A 24,620-nucleotide genomic window follows, 5' to 3' on the forward strand; every position below is an offset into this window, starting at 1 on the left:
ACTTGGTGTGTACTGCCCGTGTTCTCTGCAGGTTGCCACTAAAGCTACGTAGTGTGTGTACTGCCCGTGTCCTCTGCAGTTTGCACCTAAAGCTACGTAGTGTGTGTACTGCCTTTGGTCTCTGCAGTTTGCACCTAAAGCTACTTGGTGTGTACTGCCCGTGTCCTCTGCAGTTTGCACCTAAAGGCTACGAGGTGTGTGTACTGCCTTTGTCCTCTGCAGGCCATTAGTATGTCTGGAAGTACAACAAGGAGAGGCAGAGAGTCACGAGGGCAAGCAGGCTCTGCGTCTAGAGGCAACAGTGCTGGTCGTGGACATGGTGCATCCTCATCAGCACATGGCCGTTGGACACGCTCGTCCTTGTTTTCGGCAGCCGGCCGGGTTGAGCCGCAACATGCCGAAGACTTTGTGGAGTGGATGACCAAGCCGTCCTCATCCTCTCTCACCTAGGCTCGAGGTACTTTGTCTGGCAAAGCAGCTGCCAAGGCGTACTCTTCTCTCTGCTCAATGGCATCAGTCACTCCTTCCCTAGCCCCACCATGTCCTTCTGAGGAGTCCCCCGAACTGTTTGACCACAGTGTTGGGTACATGCTGCATGAGGATGCGCAGCGTTTTGAAGGCTCCGATGATGGTACACAGCTAAAGGAAGGCAGTTACATGAGCCCAGAGAGAGGGGGTGCCAAGAAGGACAGCAATCTGGCAGTCATGTTCCCCCAGCTGCAGCATACTGCCAGGTTTTCTACAGTGATGAGGAGGGAGGGGATGATGAAGTCACTGACTCTACGAGGGTGCCTGATAGGAGAGGGGAGGAGGAGGAGGCACAGGCACATCTCCAACAAGGCAGGATGCCCTCCAGGGGCCAGCTTAAGGGCAGCACACCGACTGCATCACAACGCAGAGCTACGCATATGCAGGGCGCTGCTGTGTCTCAGCATTATTTCAAAAGTTCTTTGGTGTGGGCCTTTTTTGAGACGAGTGCATCAGATCGCACCGCTGCTATTTGCAACATATGTCTCAAGCGTATCTCGCGTGACCAAAACATCACCCGCTTGGGCACCACATGCTTGACCAGTCATATGTTGACCTGCCATGCAGTTCGTTGGCAAGCGTACCTCAAAGACCCACACCAAAGAACAAAGCGGACCTCCCCTTGCCCCTCATCATCTGGGAACTCCAACCCCACTATACCCTCAGCCTGCACCAATAGGACTGAAGGTGTAGAATTAGGTGTGTCACAGCCTAGTACATGTGGGCAATCTACTATCGGTACACCGATGACAGATTGTACCAGGCAAATTTCCCTGCCCCAGCTTCTGCAGCGCCGAAAGAAGTTCTCTCCCAGCCATCCACATGCACAGCGGTTCAATGCTAGCTTAGCTAAATCGCTAGCACTTCAACTGCTGCCTTTTCAGTTGGTAGATTCTGCCCCCTTCCATGAGTTTGTGGAATGTGCGGTACCTCAGTGGCAAGTTCCCAAATGCCACTTTTTCTCACGGAAGGCGATTCCGGCTCTCTACCGGCATGTGGAAGGCAATGTCCATGCCTCGCTGGACGGGGCGGTCAGTGGTAAGGTGCATATTACCGCTGACTCATGGTCCAGCAGGCATGGACAGGGACGTTACCTATCTTTCACGGCGCATTGGGTGGAATAATAAACAGGGCCCTTGAGGCAGAACAGAGGGAGAAAGAGGAGGACTTCCTTACCTCTCAAGGCCCCCTTTATCCAGACAGTGTTCCTGCTTGCCCGCCTATCACACAGGAAGAGGAGGAGGAGGAGGATTGTGTCAGCATGGAGGTGGAGCCTAGCACTCAGCATCAGCAGAGGATGAAACATTTTCGGGAGGCCTTGCAGAAAGGTCTGTGCAACGCGTTCCCAGAGAGTGGGGGGTTACAAAATCCAGGTCCTGGACAAAGTGTTGCTGAGGCTTCGGTCAGTCACAGAAGGAGCGGTGGAGAAGGTGGCCGTCTGACCGATGCGTTCAGACAATTTTTTAGTCCGCAGCCCCAAGGTATGACCGGTTCCAGCAACCATCGCCAGCGTCTGTTTTACATGGTGCGGGAATACCTAGGGGCAAGATCAGACTTGGACACCTTTCCCACCGAAACTCCTCTGGCTTACTGGGTCTTGAGGATGGATCACTGGCCAGAGCTTGCACAGTACGCATTTTTCTCAATGATTTTCATCCATATTGCAGGGACCAGACATTACATTAAAGCCGCAAGCAGTTTTAAATGACTTTTTTCTTATAGTAATTTCATTTTGTGCAGGGACAGTTCTAAACACGTGCCACCTCACAGGCATACTATAGACACCCAGCAGGTACGATATTTAAAGGAATTTTTCATTTTTTTTAAGCATCATTAAAATCACTGCTCCAGAAAAAAACGACCGTTTTTAAAACTTTTTTTTCCATTGATACATGTTCCCTGGGGCAAGACCCGGGTTCTCAAACCTGTTTTCTGACAATAACTTGCATATTAGGCTTTAAAATGAGCACTTTTGAATTTGAACGTTTGAGTAGCATTGACTTCAATGGGGTTCTAAATGTTCGCGCGAACGTTTGGTCCGTTCGAAGGTTCTGGTGCGAACCGAACGGAGGGGGGGGGGGGGTGTTCGGCTCATCCCTACCTGAGACAGCTGGAGCAGTTTGTTCAAGAAGAGTGAGCCAAACAACCTGTTGGCAGGTGCAAAAATCTCATTGAAGGCTATAGAAATCACTATAAAGGCTATACCATAAAATATTGGGTTACGGGTCCCATCATTTCTGTCCATGACATTTGCATTTGCTTTATCATTTAAAATATTCTGTTGAATCAAAAATGAAAAGAAAAGTCTGATTTTCTTTAAATATGGAATACATTATGATGGGTGACAATATTTCTATTCTATAGTCAGCTTCAAGTTATTTCAGGAAAAAAAAAAAGTGGTTTCTTCTTTTTTTCATTGAAGGGTACCAACAAATTACTTCACATTTGTATGTTTTATTCACTTGCAATGTACCTCTTAAACTTACTAGCAAATGTGACTACTCCAAGAAGAATCAATTTTCCAACACAGCCACATTCTCTTTGGATATCATAACCCACTGCTATTCTGACAGTGTCTAATTACTCTCTGTGCTGGCCCAGATATTCCGTTCCTCCCTTCATAAACTTGTATATGAATGAGTGAAAGGGAATACTATAGGTAGGGTTGCCACCCGTCCGGGATTTACCCGGACAGTCTGGGTTTTGAATCATGTGTTTGGGTTTCAGACCACCTGAAACACGGACACAATATTCAGAATGGACTGTGGCTCCCCAAGTAACCAAATGCCACAACCGCCGGTCCTGAGTACATAAATGTGCACACAGGCCCCACCCCCATACATGGGCAGGAGAGAAGAGAAGGCTTGATCTGCTCCTCCTCCTCCCACCCCTACCCCTCTGTCTGCCAACCTACACTCCAATCCCCGGTGTTCTGTGCCTCAGGAAAAGGATGTGTGGGCTGGAAGTTTGAAGTTTAGCAGCCGGCAGATACATCATGTATGAAAGGTGTCAGTGCCTGAGCCTCCATCCTCGGACAAGTGAGCTCACCATCCACTATCTGTGACTAAAGTCATCCCCCTCTGTCCCTTCTCTCTCCTGCTTTCAAGCATATGAGTACACTAAGGGAAGGGGGACTCAGGTAAGGGGTGCCCTGTGGACTCTGATGTAAGGGGGGCTTGTCGTGGAAGTTTTATGAAGATGTATTTAATATGTATTGTCATAGTGTCACCCATTGTTAGTACTCCCGCAACCCGCTCTAAAGTCCCGTCTAGTAGTGGAAAACATCTCAAGGTTGGAAATTATGTTTGCAGAGTAAGGATATGTCCGCCAACGAAGGGCCCTCTGCATTAGCACAGACGATCGTCGAGGAGGGGATATGTTCGCTCTGCAAAGACATTATTGGTTATAGGCGGATGTGCGTTCTTGTCTCTGCTTTGTCTGATCAGCATGGTTGGGATTCGTAGCGCACGCCTGCAGATAGCCTCCCTTCCACAAGCAATAATAGTATAATCCGAGTATGCGCTGTTCTCTGGAATAGCGCAAAATAAGGATTCCTATCAGCGGTAGGGTTGCCACCTCATCCCTTTAAAACCGAACACATATGAATTACACAGGTTCTGAGGCTAATTTAATGCAGGTAAGGCACCAAATGAGTCTAATTACCACCTTAATTAGCCACAGAACCTGTGTAATTAATATGTGTTCGGTTTTAAAGGGATGAGGTGGCAACCCTAATCAGCGGTAATATAAGAGCTTATGAGCGTTTCATAGTCAGGGAGAGCGTCCATGTTTTAAAGCAATATGGCTTTGTTTGTTAAAAGCATACACGCTTTCCCTGCCTGGACACGCCCATAAGACTTTAGCCATCATTGTCTTGTGTTGTATTTATGTATTGTATTAGCTGTATATCCTTATATGGTCACTTCCTGGGTGGAGGAGGTCACATGCCGTGACCTAACTTCCTGCTGGTAATTTAATAAAAAGATCGAGGCAGACTGGGCAGATCAGTCATGCTGGAATGCTGAGATGAGAACAGTCTGGTGATGCCTCTTGACTTGAATGAATGGGAAATTGAATGAATGGTGAGTGAATTTTTAGATTAAGATGCATTATATCAAAAAGACGAAATGTGTGCTTATTAGCACAAGGAGAAATGGCTGTGCTCTGCAAACAACCAATTTTTCCATGTCAGGCTTTGGGAACCATAATTAAAGGGTAAATGCTAAGAACTTAATTTAAGTGGAAGCTTTGGTAAGCAAAAAAACCCCACTTACGTCAGAGTTCCCCTTTACAACAGAATCCATAGTGTTCCTCCTTAACCACCTCCAAACCAGGCACTTACGCACCTTCCTGCCCAAGCCAATTTTCAGCTTTCAGCGCTGTCGCACTTTGAATGACAATTGTGCGGTCATGATACACTGTACCCAAACTATTTTTTTATTATTTTGTTCCCACAAATAGAGCTTTATTTTGGTGGTATTTGATCACCTCTGCGATTTTTATTTTTTGCGCAACTAAAAAAAGACCAAAAATTTTGTCGGACACTGAGGGGTCCATGTTGCCAGTCAGTGCCCATTTGTGGGCACCGATTGGCATCTATTCTCTTTTTTTTTTTTACTGCCCCTTTTTTTTTTTTTACTGCACTCTTTTTTTTTTGGCCCTTCCCTGGTGGTTCAGTGTGGGCTTCCCTGGTGGTCCAGTGTGGGCATTCGAGGGGGGGCTGCGCTGAGTGAGGAAGAGCCATCAACGGCTCTTCCTGTTTACATCTTGATCAGCCGTGATTGAACACAGCTGATCACGTGGTAAAGAGCCTCCGCCGGAGGCTCTTTACCGATATCGGAGATGCAGGGTGTCAGACCGACACCCCGCATCACTGATCGCCGCGCTGCGCACCCCACGGGCGCGCGCCGGCATGAAATCCTGCAGGACGTCAATAGACGTCCAGTCAGGATTTCACAACCACTTCCCGGACGTCAATTGTCAATTGACCAGGCGGGAAGTGGTTAAAAAACATTTTTTTCTATGTGCAACTAAAGTGTTCGGGTTTGGCGTGAAGAAAAGGTGGTAACCCTAACTATAGAGTGTCACTTGAGTGAGAGCTCTGGGTTCTACTGGGGCTTCTGATACCAGCTCCAAGATGGTGGTGACCAGTAGAAGTCTCAGGGCTTCTGGATGTCTACACAAGTTAGGCTTTACAGACAAATACAATATTTTATGGACATGAATGGTCTGGTGACAGGGTTTATTTTTTATTATATAATAAGCATGCCAAGAATGCCTTTGTGCTTTTAGTGCAATAAACTGAATCATTCAGAAATGTCATAATTCATTAACAGTAAAAGCATGTAAATGTTAAACATTTCCCTGTGTCTTCCATAAAGCAGCCATAAATTATCTAGTGGTTAGTGATATAAGGGAGTGAAGAGTTAGGTCAATCAATAGAATATCTCACACACATTTTTTAAGTATAGTGAGGGAAAGGTTAGAACCTCTCTCAGATGTTTGTTGAATCAGTGTCTTCCGTACCTGTGATACTTGTTGCCTTCGAATGTCCACCCCAAAAACATATTTTTTTTTTTGATAGAGTGGGGAGACTAGGGATGCTGTTAAGTTTTTATTGCTTTCCAGGACTGCATTAAAGAGATTTCACCTCACTTCCTGTTCTGCGGACATGAGACAGGAAGTGAGGGGGACATTTTTAACAGGGGCACAGAAAGCAATAATAATCTGGCAAGGATTTTAGCTTTTTCCTTCTCTACTAAAAAAACTGCAGGTCTATCTTTTTCCTTGGAGATTTCTTCCCATTTCCAGTCTGTACAAATGTTACTAGAAGAACACGAAGGTAGGAGAAATCCCTCTAATAGCAGTTAAACCCGACAGACATTCTAATGCCGCGCACACACGATCGGAATTTCCAACAAGAAAATTTTGATGTGAGCTTTCTGTCGGAAATTCCAACCATGTGTAGGCCCCATCGGACTTTTTCTGTCGGAATTTCCGACAGCAACAATTTGAGAGCTGGTTCTCAAATTTTCCGACGGTAAAAGTTCTTGTCGGAAATTCCGTTCATCTGTCAATTCCGACGTGCAAAAAAACACATATGCTTAGAATCAAGTCGACGCATGCTCGAAAGCATAGAACTTAATTTTTCTCGGCTCATCGTAGTGTTGTACGTCACCGCGTTCTTGACAGTTGAAATTGCGTGTGACCGTGTGTATGCAGCACATGTTTGAGCCAACATTCCGTCTGAAAAAAATCCACGGTTTTCTTGTCGGAATTTCCGATCACGCTTCCCCACTTTTTTCAAAACAAAGTTTGGTGTTGGCACTTTAGTTTCTGGGTCACTGACCAGAATAAAACCTACTGCCAGTCCTCATACCTCTCCACTGTTTCTAGAACTAATATAAGACATTTTGAGCCCATTCACACAGGGGCAAGACGACTTCCAGCATGACTTTGGGAGGCAACTTGGACACGACTTGAGTATGAATCATCAGGCAACTTACAAGGCAACTTCAAGTTGCCTCCAGGACAGTACAAGGCAACTTCAATTCGCCTCCAGGACAGGAGGCTAGTTTCCAGTGGCCAATCAAACAACAATCAGCTCTGTGGGACGGAGGGGGGAGGGAGGGGTTTACCTGAGAAATGTATGTTATCTTCCTGTATTGTTGCTTCAGTTAAGACAGTGATCCGACTTCTGAGGCAACTTCCATTGAAATCAATGGGTACAAGTTGCCTACAAAGTTGCCTAGAAGTCGGATTGAAGTAGTACAGGAACCTTTTCTGAAGTCGGAGCGACTTCAATAGTGTACATTAAGACGGCTCCCATTCACTTCCATTCATTTTCTCGACCGAACGACTTGGGGCGACTTGAAGTTGGATCCCAGGTCGCCCGAGCAGTGTGAACCGGCTCTTAGGCTATATTAACAATATACAAATTCACAATAAGAAATTTACAAACAGTAGAGAACAATGCACAAAAGATTACAAGGAGACATGGGATCGGTTTTCTGGAATGCCTGGGACTTTTCTAAAAGGGCTTTTCAATAATTTGAAAAACTTGTATGTATTTGCATATTTATCTTTTATATTTATCTTAAAATTCTTGTCCAATGAGATTGGCTCTACTTCAATAGCTGCCAATGTTCCCAGTAAACTTGCAGGTACCTTCTTTCAGTAGGAAAAATGGTGATGTTACATGTCACCTCAGCAACCACCCCCAGGCTGGTGGGACGTTTGGCAGGACATGAGAGGTTTGGACAGCTTTCAATATGGGGTAATGTAATGCAGACAGAGGCGACTATGTTCTTCAATACATTACTGTGGGAGTAAATACACGCTTCTCAGTTATCTAGAGTGGTACAGGCTGAGCCACAAACCACCTCTTGAACCCAAGAGCTGCTTTACCAACTCCAGCAAATGTACATAGATATCTAGATAGATAGATAGATAGATAGATAGATAGATAGATAGATAGATAGATAGATTCCTTAAACTCACCTTCCAATCTCAGAACATTTTCCAGCATCTGTAGCTACAGCTGCTTTTCCATAGATCTGTGCGCTCGCGATAATCTCCTTAGGGTTCGAACGCAGTCCAAAAAACAATCCCAAGAACAAAGCAAGTGTAACCAGTACAATGGACAGAAATCCTATTATAAGATGGCGACTCCGCATGGCGCTGTGAATGGAGGAATAGAAAAGTAGTATTGAAAATACACATCATCCCTCTATGAATTTAATTGTAATAAACAGTTATGATGATGCTTTACTCTATACAGATAGCTGTTATTCTCTCCCACCCTGGAGCTATAGGTTTATGCCATTAAACTCTCCCTTTGTGCTCATGTTACCATTAATAAAGCAGGAGAGGTGCAGAGACACTGGGCCCGAGCTGCGTTCTTGCAGCATGATCAGACTGTCTCTAGTTGACACTACTTGAAGTTGGCAGTGGTTTCCTGGCCATCCCCTGACTCAGAGGGTGCCAGCAATGCCGTCAAACAGGGCACAAAAATCCATTTTAAAAGAGGCCTGATTTGGAAGCAGTTTATCTTTGGTCCTTCTCGTTGGTTATTAAATAGCAAAATGTTCCCTTCAACAAAAGACTATAAATCTTTCTGACTTTCATCTGGGAAAACAAACACAATAACCACACAATAGTGGGAAAAAAAAAACTCTCATGCTGTCAAGTAAAACATTTTTCACCAAAGAAAAGGCATATAAAATGTCACCTTGGTATTTAAACACATCAGATGATATTACAGCTCTGTCATATCAGACAATGGTGCCATTTATTTGTAGATGTCACTATTTCATTTAATAAAGATTGCAGCATTTCAAGTGTAGACAGCATTAATATAAGCACAACACGGACAACGGGCACACACAAAGAACTCTGTACTACTGTGTTATGCTGACACTTATACTGAACCTATAGCTTACCTGTGGGTAAAAGTAAATTACAATTCTATCAGTCATATTAGGCAGCTGGTTATTCTCTCAGCAGACACCTACTGATGCAGAAACTCTCATTATAGTGATGCCATATGCTCCATGAGCCAATATTACGATTTACACAAGCATCAGTACACCCTGAGGCCCTGTACACACGTCCGAGGAACTCGACGTGCCAAACACATCGAGTTCCTCGTCGAGTTCAGTGTTGAAGCCGCCAAGGATCTCGGCGGGCCGACTTTCCTCATTGAACAACGAGGAAATAGAGAACATGTTCTCTATTTGGCCCGACGAGTTCCTCGTCGGCTTCCTCGCTGAAAAGTGTACACACTCCGATCGAGTTTCTGGCTGAATTCTGCCGAGAAACTCGGTCGTGTGTACGGGGCCTAAGACCTATATGACATTGTCAGGGGCTACTGATAGGTATGTGCCAACAGCCAACGCTGCAATAAGCTTTGTAGCTTTTTTTTTCTACATGCAAGCTTATGTCAAGTAATACTAGGCCTGGGGATCTGGAGCTAAAACAATGCTGTGTGGCTGCCCTTTTCTAAGATGCCTTATTCAAACTGACGCTGGTTAGTGGGCAAAGTTACTAGGGAAGGGGAGGCAGATCATCACCGTTTGCAAAGCTTTCCTTGCGGGAGTGGCCCGCCAATGGGATTCTACCTTGCCTGTAAGGGACAGCAATAGTGGTAGGGAAAGGTTCCTGACGAGGAGGGAAAGAATCTCTGGACACCTGCCTGTTGGGTACAAGACCAAATTTTTCCATCTCTACGGACGGTGACAGTTGGCTATAGTCTACTCTGTTGGAAGTGAGTGTTTGCAGCTGAGCTGCCTTCCCAGCAGGTTATGACAGTTGTTAACTGTCTCTGCATTATTTCAATACAAGTTCTTTCACTGTACTGGAATTTAATGAGTTATTCCGCCACACCGAGCTGCACCCCACCTACATGTGAAGTCCCATGTGCCTGTTACCACATTCCCATCCCTGTACCCAAGGAGATGCAGCAGGGTAATAAAAACGTATCAGATCCTGTCTTGTAGCTTCTAGCAACAGTACCAGTTTGTCTCTTCCACGTGGTTCTGCATATCATGTGCCCACCCCTTGCTTCTGTATGACATCTGCTGTAAACAGGGCTGGACTGGGACAAAAATGTGGCCCTGGACTTCATCCAGACTGGCCCACTTTGACAGGTCTCTCCCATGGTGGCCCGGACAACTCCTGCACCTCCCTCCCCCGGCCACCCAAGCCCCCTCTTTCCCCCTTTACTAGCCATTCTACTTTATTAGAACGGCTGGTACTGGTCCTCTTATAGGCAGTACCAGTGGGGAAGCTAGACATTATTTCACCCGGGGGAAAGAGTCAGTTCGGTGCCCCCCCCTTATGGGACAAGATTAGGCAGAAGTGAGAAACCCCCCAGGCCATAGCTGTCTGTCCCCTCCCCCATGCTCCTCTGTTGTCCCCCTTACTCCTCCCCCTGCTTCTCTGCTCCCCCCAGTTTAGCGCTGCGGGGAGGAAGAGGAGGTGAGCGCTAAGGGAAGGGAGAGACAAAGGAGCGGAGGGGGGCGGCGGTCTGCTGTCACTGAAGCCGGCCCACTGAGCCATCGGCCCACCGGGAAACTCCCTGTAGTCCCAATGGCCAGTCCATCCCTGGCTGTAAATTAACAATGCACAGGCCAGCATTTAAGAAAGAAGGCATGGTTAGTAGAATTTGTACATTTTAAAACACTTCTTATGAAGCCGCTATGGTTTTTTGAGTACAGGGGAGAATGGGGAACCGGGGGAGAAGTAACAGGAACGCCAGGCTCAAATATCTCAGTTAAAGCGGAGGTTCACCCTAAATTTAAATTTTCTCTAATTCAAACCACTACCCATCATCTATGCACAATCCGTTGTTTTTTTTTTTTAAATCAGATTCTTTACCTTTCTAATCCAGCCTTCAGTGTTCTGTCAGTGATCCTTTCCCCACGGGAGTGGGCGTGTATTATCTTTTCCCCGACAAGCGCCATGTCTCCTGGGGAGTGAGTGATGAGAATCCCAGGAGACGCGCTGTACTGTAATCCCGCCAAATCTCTGGCAACTGTGCAGTGTTGACGGTGACGCTCGCCGTCAACACTGCAGATTACTACAGGTAAGAGCGGCAGAACGATCTAAAAATAAAATAAAAAATACCCGCTGAACCCCCGCTTTAAACAGCAGAGCTCAACCATCAGCTATCTCTGACAGGTAGAGAAATGATTGTGTACCTACTGTAGAGGGTCAAGTTGGAGAATGTTGTGGTTTTTCATCAACAGGTACACCCTTTACTGGAATGTGAGACATTGTATAGTGAAGGATATAGATATACACTCACCGGGCACTTTATTGTTACACCTTGCTAGTACCGGGTTGGACCCCCTTTTGCCTGTCTTAATTTTTCATGGCATAGATTCAACAAGGTGTTGGAAACATTCCTCAGAGATTTTGGTCCATATTGACATTATAGCATCATGCAGTTGCTGCAGATTTGTCGGTTGCACATTATGATGCGAATCTCCCGGGCAGAATGGATCCATGCTTTCATGTTGTTTACGCCAAACTCTGACCCTACCATCTGAATGTTGCAGCTTAAATCAAGATTCATCAGACCAGGCAATGTTTTTCCAATCATATATTGCCTGTTTGATGTAGCCTCAGTTTCCTGTCCTTAGCTGACAGGGGGGGGGGGGCACCCAGTGTGGTCTTCTTCTGCTGTAGCCCATCTGCTTCAAGGTTCGATGTGTTGTGCAATCAGAGATTGTATTCTGCATACCTTGGTTGTAACTAGTGATTATTTGAGTTACTGTTGCCTTTCTCCCATTTTTCTCCCATCTCAAACCAGTCTGCCCAATATCCTCTGACATCAAGGCATTTTGATTCACACAACAGCTGCTCACTGGATAATTTCTCTTTTTTGGACTATTTTTTGTAAACCCTAGAGATGGTTGTGCGCGAAAATCTGGCAACAACGACCATGCTACTTTCAAAATCCCCTTTATTACCCATTCTGATGCTCGGTTTGAGCTTAAGCAAGTCTTCTTCACCTTGTCTACACGCCTAAATGCATTGAGTTGCTGCCATGTGATTGGCTGATTAGCAATTTGTGTTACCAAGCAATTGAAAAGGTGTACCTAATAAAAGTGTCTGTATTCCCTCCATTCAACAAAAAATTTATTTAATGGTCTGTATATAGTAATAACATACCAGGAGAATTTTTTTTCAGCTTCATAACATGTGAAAAATGATCTAGCGTTATTAATAAACGGCTACTAAACCTAATTCTAAACTGTCCACACGCAGTTTTATCCACGGAAATCTGATGCGTGAGCAGTTTCAAATATCTGACTGAGAGGTGCAGCATGTGTGGAATTTTAGTACTTTAAACCCAGAGGTATGGGTTGTATTGTGTAGGGAATTCTGGGAGTCCCTGCCCATTGTGGTCATAGCTGGACAACACACATATCATTCTCATTATTATGTAACCTGCAGGTTATGAAAATAATTCAAACTTAAAGTGCATAAACAGTTAAGTCTTTTCTCACTACATTAAAGGGGCTGTAAAGGTAATTTTTTTCCCCCTAAATAGCTTCCTTTACCTTAGTGCAGTGCATTATGGGACGTTCCACGGCACTCAAATTTCCAGAAAAGCCCAGAGCAGGGGAACGCAGTGGACTCGGTGGAGGGCTGGCATGACTGACGTCACAGGGGACAGCAAAACAATGATTGGCTGTCAGCACCCGGGGGGCGGAGAGAGGAGTTTACTTAAGGTTTGGCTCCCGCCCTCCCGGCAACACAGCGCGGAGGAAAGTTCCCAGGATGTCGGAGGTGGAGCTCATGCTGGCCCAACTACAGGCGGAGGCGGCGGCGCACGGCCCGGAGTGGCTTCGGGACCAGCTGCGGCCTATATTCGGTAGGTCGGCAGCTATTGAGGACGCGGGGGGGAGGGACACAGGGCGCGCCCGGCGTTCTCGCCCGCCGGAACGTTTTTCCCCGGACACATCCCCCAGGGCTCAAAGAAAGCAAGGGAGTCCCCGTTCGCGGGCCCCTCCGGGCCCCCCGCCAAGCGCGCAGCATTGACCACAAGGGGGGGGGGAACGGGAGGAATCCCAATCGGGGCCGTGGCGCGGCAGCCGGCCGTTCGGCCAGCCCTGGAGCAGCACCTGGGCCCGCGCGGCGTACGGAGCAGGATTCGGCGGGCCCCGCTCCACCGTGGGGGGTGCGGCGCCTCAGCGGGGGAGACCTAGAGGCCCGGCTGCTGGGCCTTCCAGTTCCGCGGCCCACAGCCTTGCCGTGGTGCGGACGGAGGGGGAGGGGACTACCGGCGAACTAGTTGGGGGCAGCAGGGCTGGGGAGACCCCCCCAGGCCCACGAAAAGCGGCGCAAAAATCGGCGAACGGGTCTGGCGCGCGGAGGAGTGACCAGGCTGACGCCAGGCCCACGGCAGCCAGGGATCCTTCCCCTGGGGTGCAATCAGCGGAGGAAAAGGACCCAGCCACGTTACGGTCGGAAGGGGAGCTGACGGATTCAGAGGACGACCAACCATCCATGACGGTTGCAGCGGCGTTGGAGACGGGACGATCGGCTGGTGGGTCATCACCTAGGCAGCCCGGTAAGTCGATTTTGTCATTACATTCTACTGTGGGGAGGGGTATGTTGTCTTCTGGGGGCAGCGGGGGGGGGGGGGGGGGGGTGTCAGCTCGGTGGGGGCGGATGCACGGGCAGGGGGATCTCAGACGGTGTCACCGGGAGGGGGGGGTGTCCCTGTGGGGGGTGGTTTTGCAGGTTTTTTGGCAGGAATAAAAGAGTTGGTGGGCAGGTTTGAAGGATCAGATGGGGCGACTGCGGGCCCGGTTGCGGCTTGGGTCCCCCCTGCGGTTCCTGTGGGGGGAGGGGTGGTTGCTACGCCTAACACTCTGCCGGCGGTTGTGATGGCTGGGCCGGTGGTGGCATCCGCCCCCGCGGTAAGCGGGGGTTCGGGAGCAGCTGCGGCTCCGGCGGCAGCAACTGGGGAAAAAGGGGCGGTGGCAAGTGAGGCGGCGCGACAGGAAATAATCCGCCTCGCGGACGCGGCTAAGTGTGAGGTGTACTTATGCTATGAGGCGTCGTTAGGGACACATTTGAAGGCAGAGGTCCGGGAGAAGATATGGAAGGGTGAGTACGTGGAGATTTTCGCGTTACTCCCGTTAGAGAAGTTCAACCTGGACAGGGGGAAGCCGGACGAATCCAAGAAGGAGGAGGAGGAACGGCGCAGGTATCGCTTGATTCCACGGACATTTACCAATTGGCTACAGGCGTTCAGCATACTAGCGTGTGTGGTAGGGGAGAAAAAGCCGGAGTGCTGCTCAGGGCTCTTCATATATCAGAATGCGATAGGGGAGGCACACAGGATCTACGGAGGATCCGCTTGGCTGCGATACGATGAGCAATTTCGGCAGCGGATGGCGGTGCGGCAGGACCTGCGCTGGAATCAAAAGGACATGAATCTCTGGCTGTGTTTGATGACGGCGGCCAGGGTTCCGGGTCAGTCCTTTCAAGGGGGGGCCGGGGGTCCATCTTCCCTTGGACAACCGGCCGGTCGGGCAAAAGGGGTGTGTTGGCAGTTTAGCTCCGGCACTTGCAAATTCGGAGGCACCTGCAGATACAAACACGAGTGCTCTGGTTGCGGAGGCTCCCACCCGTTGTCCAAGTGCTTCAAACAGGGTAAGGGACGTTCCGGAGATTTTGCGAACAAGAGGGACGACGCCGGTGATGGTGGAAAGGATGCGGCCGTTTCTCGGTAGGTATCCGGACAGGGGGGCGGCTCGGGCACTGGAAAGGGGGTTCTCAGAGGGTTTTCAAATACCGTGCGCGCTGGGGGTGGTACCCCCGGTCCCGCGCAACTTGCGGTCTGCGCTCCTACATCCAGAAGTGGTTTCGGAGAAGCTGCGGAAGGAGGTAGCTCTGGGGCGCATGGGAGGTCCTTTTTCGGTGGCACCCTGGGGGGATCTGGTGGTTTCGCCGCTGGGGGTGGTGCCCAAAAAAGAACACAACAAGTTTAGGCTGATACACCACCTCTCCTTCCCAAAGGGGGGGTCGGTTAATGACGCTATAGACCAGGAGGCGTGTACGGTGAGCTACACTTCATTCGATGCGGCTGTCCATTGGGTGCGGCATTATGGGCGGGGGTCCTTGATGGCGAAATCGGACATTGAAGCGGCGTTCCGCTTATTGCCAGTGCACCCGGACAGCTTCCGGCTGTTGGGGTGTCATTGGGAGGGGCAGTTTTATGTGGACAAGTGCTTGCCCATGGGGTGTTCCATTTCTTGCGCACTGTTCGAGATGTTCAGCTCATTCTTGGAATGGGTGGTTAGGGACGTGTCCGGGGTGAGTTCCATCATCCACTATCTGGATGACTTCCTGTGCGTTGGACCGGCGGCGTCACGGATCGCGGCAATTCTGCTGGCAACGCTGGAACACATGGCGGAGCGCTTCGGGGTCCCTCTGTCACCCGAAAAGACGGAAGGCCCAAGCACGGATATGACTTTCCTGGGGATAACATTGGATTCCATGGCAATGGAATGCCGCCTGCCGGAGGACAAACTTGAGGCGATGAAAGCGGAAATCAGGGGCATGCTGGGGGTCAGGAAAGTGAAGCTGAGAGCGCTACAGTCGTTGCTCGGTAAGCTTAATTTTGCGTGCCGTATTTTGCCCATGGGGCGGGTGTTTAGCCGACGGCTGTCGGCGGCGACCGCGGGCGTGAGTTCCCCTAACCACTTTGTTACGCTAGGCAGGGTTCTTAGGGAGGATCTGAGGGTGTGGCACTCCTTTTTGGAGTCATTCAACGGCCGGGCACTGTGGATGGCGGGCCCGGTCAGTAACTTTGACTTGGAGCTGTACACGGACGCTGCGGGCGCCACAGGCTTTGGGGCATTTTTCCAAGGCAGGTGGTGTGCGGGTCCTTGGCCGCAAGAATGGGTGGACGCGGGTTTCACTAAGAATTTGGTGCTCTTGGAATTGTTCCCAGTGGTACTGGCAGTTGAGTTGTGGGGCTCGGAGTTCAGGGATCGGAAGGTCAGGTTCCATGGGGACAACCTGGGAGTGGTTCAGGTCATAAACAGGGTATCGGCTTCGTCACCGCCGGTGGTTCGGGTGTTGCAGCATCTGGTCCTACGGTGCCTACAGTTGAATATTTTTGTCCATGCAGTTCATCTGCCCGGGGTTGAGAATGTCATTGCTGACGCGCTGTCTCGATTTCAGTGGGACAGGTTCCGAGAGTTGGCCCCGGAGGCGGAACGACACGGAGAGCCTTGTCCGGATTGGCTGTGGAGGGTTGCGTTGGCGTGATATCAAAATGGCTCAGGAGGTCGGTGAGTGAGGCCACTTGGGGGGCGTACAGCAAGGTGTGGTTGGAATGGGAGGCTTTGGCGAGAATGGTGGCTGTGGACCCGTTCGGGTCAGAGACACGATGGCTGGTGTTGTACTTCGTGGCTAGGAACATGGAGGACGGCACGTCGGTGGCCACGCTGAACAAGAAGATGGCAGGTCTTACGTTCCTTTTTAAATTGCGGGGTTGTCAGGACTTTACGAAGGACTTCTGGGTACGGCAGGCGCTGAGAGGTTATAGAAAGGCAGGAACGACCAGGGACTCCAGGCGCCCGGTGTCGTTTGCACTGCTGGAAGGAATGCTGGAAAAATTGCCGGCCATTTGTTCTTCGGAATATGAGTTTTTGCTGTTCAGGGCGGCTTTCACGTTAGCTTTCTTCGGGGCTTTCAGGATCAGTGAGCTGGTCAGCCCGTCTACCAAATGTCAAGGGGGCTTGGGCTCTCAGGATGTGGTTTGGGGGCAGGACAGGGTATCGATTTGGCTGCGGAAGTCGAAGACGGACCAGGGGGGACGGGGCAAGTCCATACATGTCTTTTCGATTACGGGGTCTCCTTTATGTCCGGTTCAGGCTGTGCGGGCCTTCGGGGCCGAACGTCCTGATAGGGATGGGTTGCCATTGTCAAAATATCAGTTCGGGGCTGTTTTTAGGAAGTGTGTGTTGGCCATGGGGTTGGATGGCAAGGGTTTTTTCTTCCCACTCCTTTAGGATAGGGGCGGCCTCAGAGGCGGCCCGGTGGGGATTGGGTACGGAAGCCATACAGCGTATAGGCAGATGGGAATCGAGGAGGTTTCAAAGTTATGTCCGTCCCCACCTATTGGATGTATAGGACGGTCACGTCAAGTGGGGGTGGGGAGGGAGTCTGGGGTGTGGTGTTATTTGTTTGAGTGTTGCTGGGTTATGCGGTGGATTACCCGGTGCAATTGTCTTTTTTCTTTCAGGTGGGACCCCGGCACTAGTATGGATAATGGGACATTCTTATGTCTTTTGGGGGGCAAAACGGGCTGAGCTTAGACATAGCGGTCGGCAGTTGGGTTTCCCGAGGGAAGAGGCAAGCGTGCACTGGTTAGGGATTCCGGGAATGCTCTGGGGCAGGGTGGTCCCGGAAGTGCATCGCTTTGCGCGGCTGGACAGGCCCCCCGACGTCTTACTCTTGCACGTGGGGGGCAACGACCTAGGGGTCAGAGCAATGATGGACATCACTCGGGATATCAAGTTTGATATCTTGAGACTTCGGATGGCCTTTCCGGATATGATCGTCGTGTGGTCCGACATTGTGGCTCGGACTGCATGGCGTATGGCTAGGTCTGTAGCGGGAATCAACAGGGCCCGGAGGAAAATCAATAGGGACGTGGCCAAGTTTGTAGGGAGGAACGGGGGGTTGGTGGTACGCCATATGGAATTAGAGGAAGAGACCTGGAGGTATCTGCGAGGAGACGGGGTCCACCTTAGCCCAGTTGGGATTGATATGTGGGTGTTGGGGTTACAGGATGGGATTCAGAGGGCCATTAGGGTGTGGAGGAGCACCCAAGGGTAAGGTTTTACCTTTGGGTGCTGGTGGCGTTGGTTGGTCCCTGCGGGTAAGGAATAGACTTTGAAAGTGGAATTAATGACCTGTCGGTGACAGGCGATGATGAGGGTGATGCCAGTTAACGGAGGTTAGCTGAGGAATGGAGTATGGAGCACTACGGTCGTGAGACGCCTTTGAGCCTGTTCGGCTTGAGGCCTGCAGAGGAATCCAAAGACCGGAGTGCAACAAAAAGGGCATATATATATATATGTTTATATATATATATATATATAGTTTACGGAAGGATAGAGGCTTTGCCTGCGGGGACCAACTTCAGGTAGTTCAAGTTAGCAGATGTTCTTGCTTAGTTTGTGTTAAAATATATTATGTTTAATAAATCAGGCTGCTACGGCCTATTTTTTCCCCAACAAGCAATGGTGTGGTCTCAATTTAATGGGCAGAGGTTGGGGGGATACTAAGGTTTTGGGAAGGTGGTAAGTTAAGTGGAGTAAGGACATCTGTTGTACTAAAGTCAAGAAAAGCCCAGAGCAGGGGAACGCAGTGGACTCGGTGGAGGGCTGGCATGACTGACGTCACAGGGGACAGCAAAACAATGATTGGCTGTCAGCACCCGGGGGGCGGAGAGAGGAGTTTACTTAAGGTTTGGCTCCCGCCCTCCCGGCAACACAGCGCGGAGGAAAGTTCCCGCCCACCCACCCCTTATGGTATTAGTAGAGCATCATGGTGTGTCGTAGTATGTGTGGTTTGTGTGGTTGTGTTTTTCTGTTTTTTTTTCATATACAGGTTTAAAAATGGGATTGTCGTGGCAGCGTTGGTTGGTCCCTGCGGGTAAGGAATAGACTTTGAAAGTGGAATTAATGACCTGTCGGTGACAGGCGATGATGAGGGTGATGCCAGTTAACGGAGGTTAGCTGAGGAATGGAGTATGGAGCACTACGGTCGTGAGACGCCTTTGAGCCTGTTCGGCTTGAGGCCTGCAGAGGAATCCAAAGACCGGAGTGCAACAAAAAGGGCATATATATATATGTTTATATATATATATATATAGTTTACGGAAGGATAGAGGCTTTGTCTGCGGGGACCAACTTCAGGTAGTTCAAGTTAGCAGATGTTCTTGCTTAGTTTGTGTTAAAATATATTATGTTTAATAAATCAGGCTGCTACGGCCTATTTTTTCCCCAACAAGCAATGGTGTGGTCTCAATTTAATGGGCAGAGGTTGGGGGGATACTAAGGTTTTGGGAAGGTGGTAAGTTAAGTGGAGTAAGGACATCTGTTGTACTAAAGTCATGCGAACGCCCCATATGTTTGGTTCGTTTTAGAACAAATGAACACCCGATGTTCGAGTCAAACTTACGTTCGTCTCGAACTGCGGGCTCATCCCTATTCACAATTTGTTTTGCACCAGTGACACACATTAAACAGAGAAAATAATGTAATCTATTGTGGTTTGGGATCATTGTAGAGATTAGAGCAAGTTTACAATTGCCATGTTCAGCATGTGTTTGGGATTTAGAAGAATTTCATTTATGAAGAAATGTTTCTCATTTACAGTTTATTCTGGGCAGTCCGCCAAAAATAGCTTATCTTTAAAGACAGATTAAGCCAGCCACACTGAACATGATAATTTTGAAACTGAGTTTTAGCCCTTGTTCACATTGATGCGATTTGACATGTCAAATTGCATGCCAAATTGGCGGCAATGGCAGGGTCCGAATCGGATGTGACACTGCATTTGCGCCGCTGCACCGATTTCCAAAAGTAGTTTCTGTACTACTTTTGGCAATTTCGGGGTGCTTTTTCCATTGACATCTGTGCAGAAACCCGCACAGATATCTGAAATTGCCCCCGAAGTTGGGACTGACATGCGGGAAAATAATTGTGCGAGTTCAGCTGAACTCGCACAATTTCATTTCCGCAGTCAGTGTGAACCAGGGCTTATTTAATGTCAGGTCAACCTGTTAAAAATTACAATGCCCCATATGTGTGGATATCTAGTACAATATGTTGAAGAGTCAAAAAACTTTAGCTCCTTGAGAATGGGAAGTTATGTGCACTGATTTCAAGGTATTTAAAGAAGGGAATGAAAATATCCTCACATGTAGTGTACATGTGGATATTAAAATGTAGGGATGTGCCGCGTCCTGATATATATGATAGAGGAGATAACTAGGGGCTAGTTGCTGGACTTTTTAGGCACGGTTGGTTGATCAGGATATAGTCACACAGAGAATGTTGTTCTATAAAAATTATTTCAATTTATTAAGACAACAATAGAAAAAAGTTGTACATATTAAAAGGAGATTGCCATTGCATTAAAGACTACCTAAAGTGCTAATTCGGCAAGTTTCTCCAAATACAGTGACAGGAATAGTAAGCAGTGATAATATATCAAGAAAATCAGGTTGAACAAAACTCTCAAAAGCACGAAAGACAACCTATAATTATAATTGAAAATCCTGTATGTTTATGGAGATGCAGTCAAAAAGATGTCTGCGATGGTCTGGCTTGCTTAGTTAGCTGACTCGACCGGTTTCACGCTATTTCACAGCGCTTCCTCACGGAGTCTTAGTGTGGTTGAAAAAGTATTTAGAGCAAAAGGAAAAAATCCTAAAGGTTTAGTAGGTAGTGCGTATAAGAAATTTCTTATCAGAAAAGAGTAGGTTATATCCGGACTGCTGGACGTAGTTTGAAGGGTATTCAGATAACCCGAAAAATACAGGAAAAATTCTTCAATGGAGGAGAGTAATGCTTAGTTGAAGAGGAGGACAAGAAAATCATAAGTTTCTAAAACGTCAGACCTCAAAGGGTAATGAATTCATTGGTAAAGGAGATTGCACCGCATGTGTAAGCTCTAATGTCGGCCTAGCACAGGCTGCAAGAGCAATGAATACACCTGGGTAGTGAGTTGCAGCGACTAGCTCCTCCACAAGTCTCCCGAGAGGCTGCAGTCTCTCGGGAGACTTGTGGAGGAGCTAGTCGCTGCAACTCACTACCCAGGTGTATTCATTGCTCTTGCAGCCTGTGCTAGGCTGACATTAGAGCTTACACATGCGGTGCAATCTCCTTTACCAAGGAATTCATTACCCTTTGAGGTCTGACGTTTTAGAAACTTATGATTTTCTTGTCCTCCTCTTCAACTAAGCATTACTCTCCTCCATTGAAGAATTTTTCCTGTATTTTTCGGGTTATCTGAATACCCTTCAAACTACGTCCAGCAGTCCGGATATAACCTACTCTTTTCTGATAAGAAATTTCTTATACGCACTACCTACTAAACCTTTAGGATTTTTTCCTTTTGCTCTAAATACTTTTTCAACCACACTAAGACTCCGTGAGGAAGCGCTGTGAAATAGCGTGAAACCGGTCGAGTCAGCTAACTAAGCAAGCCAGACCATCGCAGACATCTTTTTGACTGCATCTCCATAAACATACAGGATTTTCAATTATAATTATAGGTTGTCTTTCGTGCTTTTGAGAGTTTTGTTCAACCTGATTTTCTTGATATATTATCACTGCTTACTATTCCTGTCACTGTATTTGGAGAAACATGCCGAATTAGCACTTTAGTTAGTCTTTAATGCAATGGCAATCTCCTTTTAATATGTACAACTTTTTTCTATTGTTGTCTTAATAAATTGAAATAATTTTTATAGAACAACATTCTCTGTGTGACTATATCCTGATCAACCAACCGTGCCTAAAAAGTCCAACAACTAGCCCCTAGTTATGTCCCCTGATTTCAAGGTATGCTTCACCTTGTGCAATGGCACACCTTCACTCTCAAGTTGCCAAAAGAGGAGCATGCACCTGAAGATTGAAATAGTATCAAATCAATCTAATTTGTGCAGAATATAAGCCAGGAAAGTGAGTAACAACTCAGGTTACATCCCAGGGGCTTTGTACCCCTTCCAGAGAATACCTGTGTGGATATAGAAGTGATTTTAGCCTTTAGAGTATAATCTCAGTGACACCATAGCTCCAAACTGTACTTGATTTTGAGGGACTGCCCCTGATTTGGAAGTCCCTCCGTCTCTCTTTCCTTCTCATTTGTCCCTCGTTTTGGTCTGATCTATATATAGGTGCATTTAAAAAAAAATTAGAAGTACCGGTGCTTTGTTAAATTTAGAATGGGATGAGGGAGTTAGTTGGCTCTGATCCAGTTAATCTGTTCAAATTGGATCTCTGTCTCAGCTTGGCTGTGCTGCGGGCTTATGTTGTTGTTCCTGGGGTGCTGTTCCCACCCCAGGACGATAGGTGGCAGCAGTGGAGTCGAGGTTTGGTTGCTTTTCCCCCAGCAGCCTATCAGGAGGGTTTCTCTTCGCTGTGCATGTTGGGGGGAGGGTATTTATGAGACAGACGCCATTGGTCTGGGCTCTTCTTCGAGTGCGGCACCCACCTTTAGGGTGACTGCATCACGGCGCCCCGGCGAAATGGCCTTCCAGACCGGGGTGCGCGTGCCACGCAGTGTTCCTGGTTCCAGGACCATGTTGGTCCAGGACATTTAAAGCTGTGGCGAGGGCCCCAGTAATCGACTGGGTCCCCAAGCCTGAGAAGATCTCAAGCGAGATAGCTGTTCAGTGGGGAGTCCATCTGAGGAGAGCCAAGAGAGGCCGGCAATCCAATAGGGTCTCGACAATCCACCGGGGATCAAGGGAACCGATTACCGAAAGGATGGACGTTGGTCACCTGTCAGTCGGTAACCTGTAAACTACCTGAAGGAGATCCAGGCCAAAGTCTATTAAGGAGGTGTTGCAAAGAATATAATATCTGAATTTTGACCATTCTCTGGTTCCAGTCAGACAAGCAGAGGCTGAAGCTGTCTTGGAGAACAGGATGCCCCAACCCCCCCCCCCCCCCCCCGCAGGAATGTAATCTGTTACACTCGACTCCGAAGAGTCTATGAAATCCTCTGATAGTAATTCCCCTTTCCCTTTGTCTGTAGAGATGCCTATGTCAACATACTTACAATGATCAAGAGACTAGTCCTCTATTGGAGATTGTATGGGCAACATTGCCCCCAGTGGCTAGGTAGGGAAGGACAATCAGTAACAAGGAAAATGTCTTGGAAGTGCAACTATTGGACAGAAGGCATAGGGGGTTGGCAATGAGGGAGTTTGAATTAGTAATGAGTGAGTTTTTGTAAAAAGAGATTGGATGTAATTTAAGATTTTGTAAGATTTGGAGAGTAAGGACCTGGGCTGGCGAAGGCCTCATGGAAGCCTGGTGGCCATTTTTTGGGCCTAGAACATGTGGCCAAAGCCGAGGCTCTCTCTCGCTCTTTGTACATCTTGAGCTCAGCCAGTGAGGAAGGAAATGTGTTAAGTATCTTTCATTGTTTTACCAGTACTGTTATTAGGCCATAGATGTGTGTTGTTAGAATGTGATATTCCTACTTTGAAGGAAATAAATGCAATGTGGTTAACTAGCAATTGTGTCAGTCTTTATAATTAGCATTAAAGCCTTAAGCCTAATACACTCTGTTTATATATATATATTAGCAAACAAGGGACTCATACCCATTAATACAGATGCAATAGTTATATATTATAGGTTATCATAGAGGGAATATATAGAGGATATATATATATATATATATATATATATATATATATATATATATTTATATATATTATTGCATGATTTTACAGGAGGATTACCTCTGCTACCTCAATCCTAAGGAGGGTCTGTGGCAGAGACTTTTCCTCTAAGTTTCGAGTGATACTCTGGCTGCCAGGTCAGTGAGAGAGGCCTGTCCAGGTGCACTATACCCACTCTGGCTGGAGTGGCGGAAAAAAAAATGTTGTTTGAAGCAGGATTGTTTCCCTATTGCTACGCCTGAATCAGCTATTTCTCCCTTTACTTCAACTCTTCTATCACCACAAAGTTTTATTGTTTTTACCTGGCTGGGTAATAAAGAGCACAGAAAAAGACACCTGTCCTGGACATTCTGTTAATGCTACATTCACCATACACCCTTAGATGGCTGAGGAGCCATGAGGTAACATGCCACCCAAAACAAACCAGCAGCTCCTTCGGTGGTAGAGCTATACATTTTAATTTTGATGATCATGGCTTACAGCTAGAGAAAACCCCAAATTCAGTATCTCAGAAAATTAGGACATTACATAAGACCAATATTTTTTTTATTTTTAATACAGAATTGTTGGCTTACTAAAAAAAATATGTCCATGTACAGCATAGTATGCACTTAAAGTGGAGTTCCACCCATAAATATAACATTACATCAGTAGTTTAAAAAAAATGTCATTAGTCCTTTACGAAAAAAATTTTTTTTTGATGCCTTCAAAGTGTTGTTGCTAGGCAGAATAGTTAATCTTCCCACTTCCTGCACCTAGGTGCTTAATGCTTCCTAACCTACACCGCACATACTCCTGGGAATGTAGTGGGTGTAACTTTCCAGGAGTCTGTGCACTCCCCAGTCTCAAAGAATCATGTGACTTGGACAGCACAGGTGCTGAAACCTGATCTGACACTGCTTGTGCAGCACTGAGCATGTGCGAGATCTTCAAGGCTGAAATCCAGGAAGTCATACAGTCTGGCTTCATGATGCCCACACTTAAGATGGCCCCAGTCAATTTCTATTTTATAAAGTGTCTAAATGCTGTAACAACCTAACAAAACGGACCTTAGTTTACAGGCCAACTTTACTAGAATACATTAAGCTTGTGTATTACAGGGGGAATTTATATTTAAAAAGTGAAATTG

General features: G+C 47.5%; 1 protein-coding gene across 1 annotated transcript in view; it reads right to left on the bottom strand.

The window, feature by feature from the left end:
* The window catches only part of GGT1 (gamma-glutamyltransferase 1), a 174,405-nt gene that overhangs the window by 91,354 nt on the left and 58,431 nt on the right, over window positions 1-24,620 (bottom strand). Inside the window, exon 2 of the mRNA XM_040349374.1 lies at window positions 8,029-8,208. Coding sequence (XP_040205308.1) covers window positions 8,029-8,208 — 180 coding nt within the window. The remainder of the gene's footprint in view (window positions 1-8,028; window positions 8,209-24,620) is intronic.

This window comes from Rana temporaria, chromosome 1 (genome assembly GCF_905171775.1).
Source record: "Rana temporaria chromosome 1, aRanTem1.1, whole genome shotgun sequence".
Classification (NCBI taxonomy): domain Eukaryota; kingdom Metazoa; phylum Chordata; class Amphibia; order Anura; family Ranidae; genus Rana; species Rana temporaria.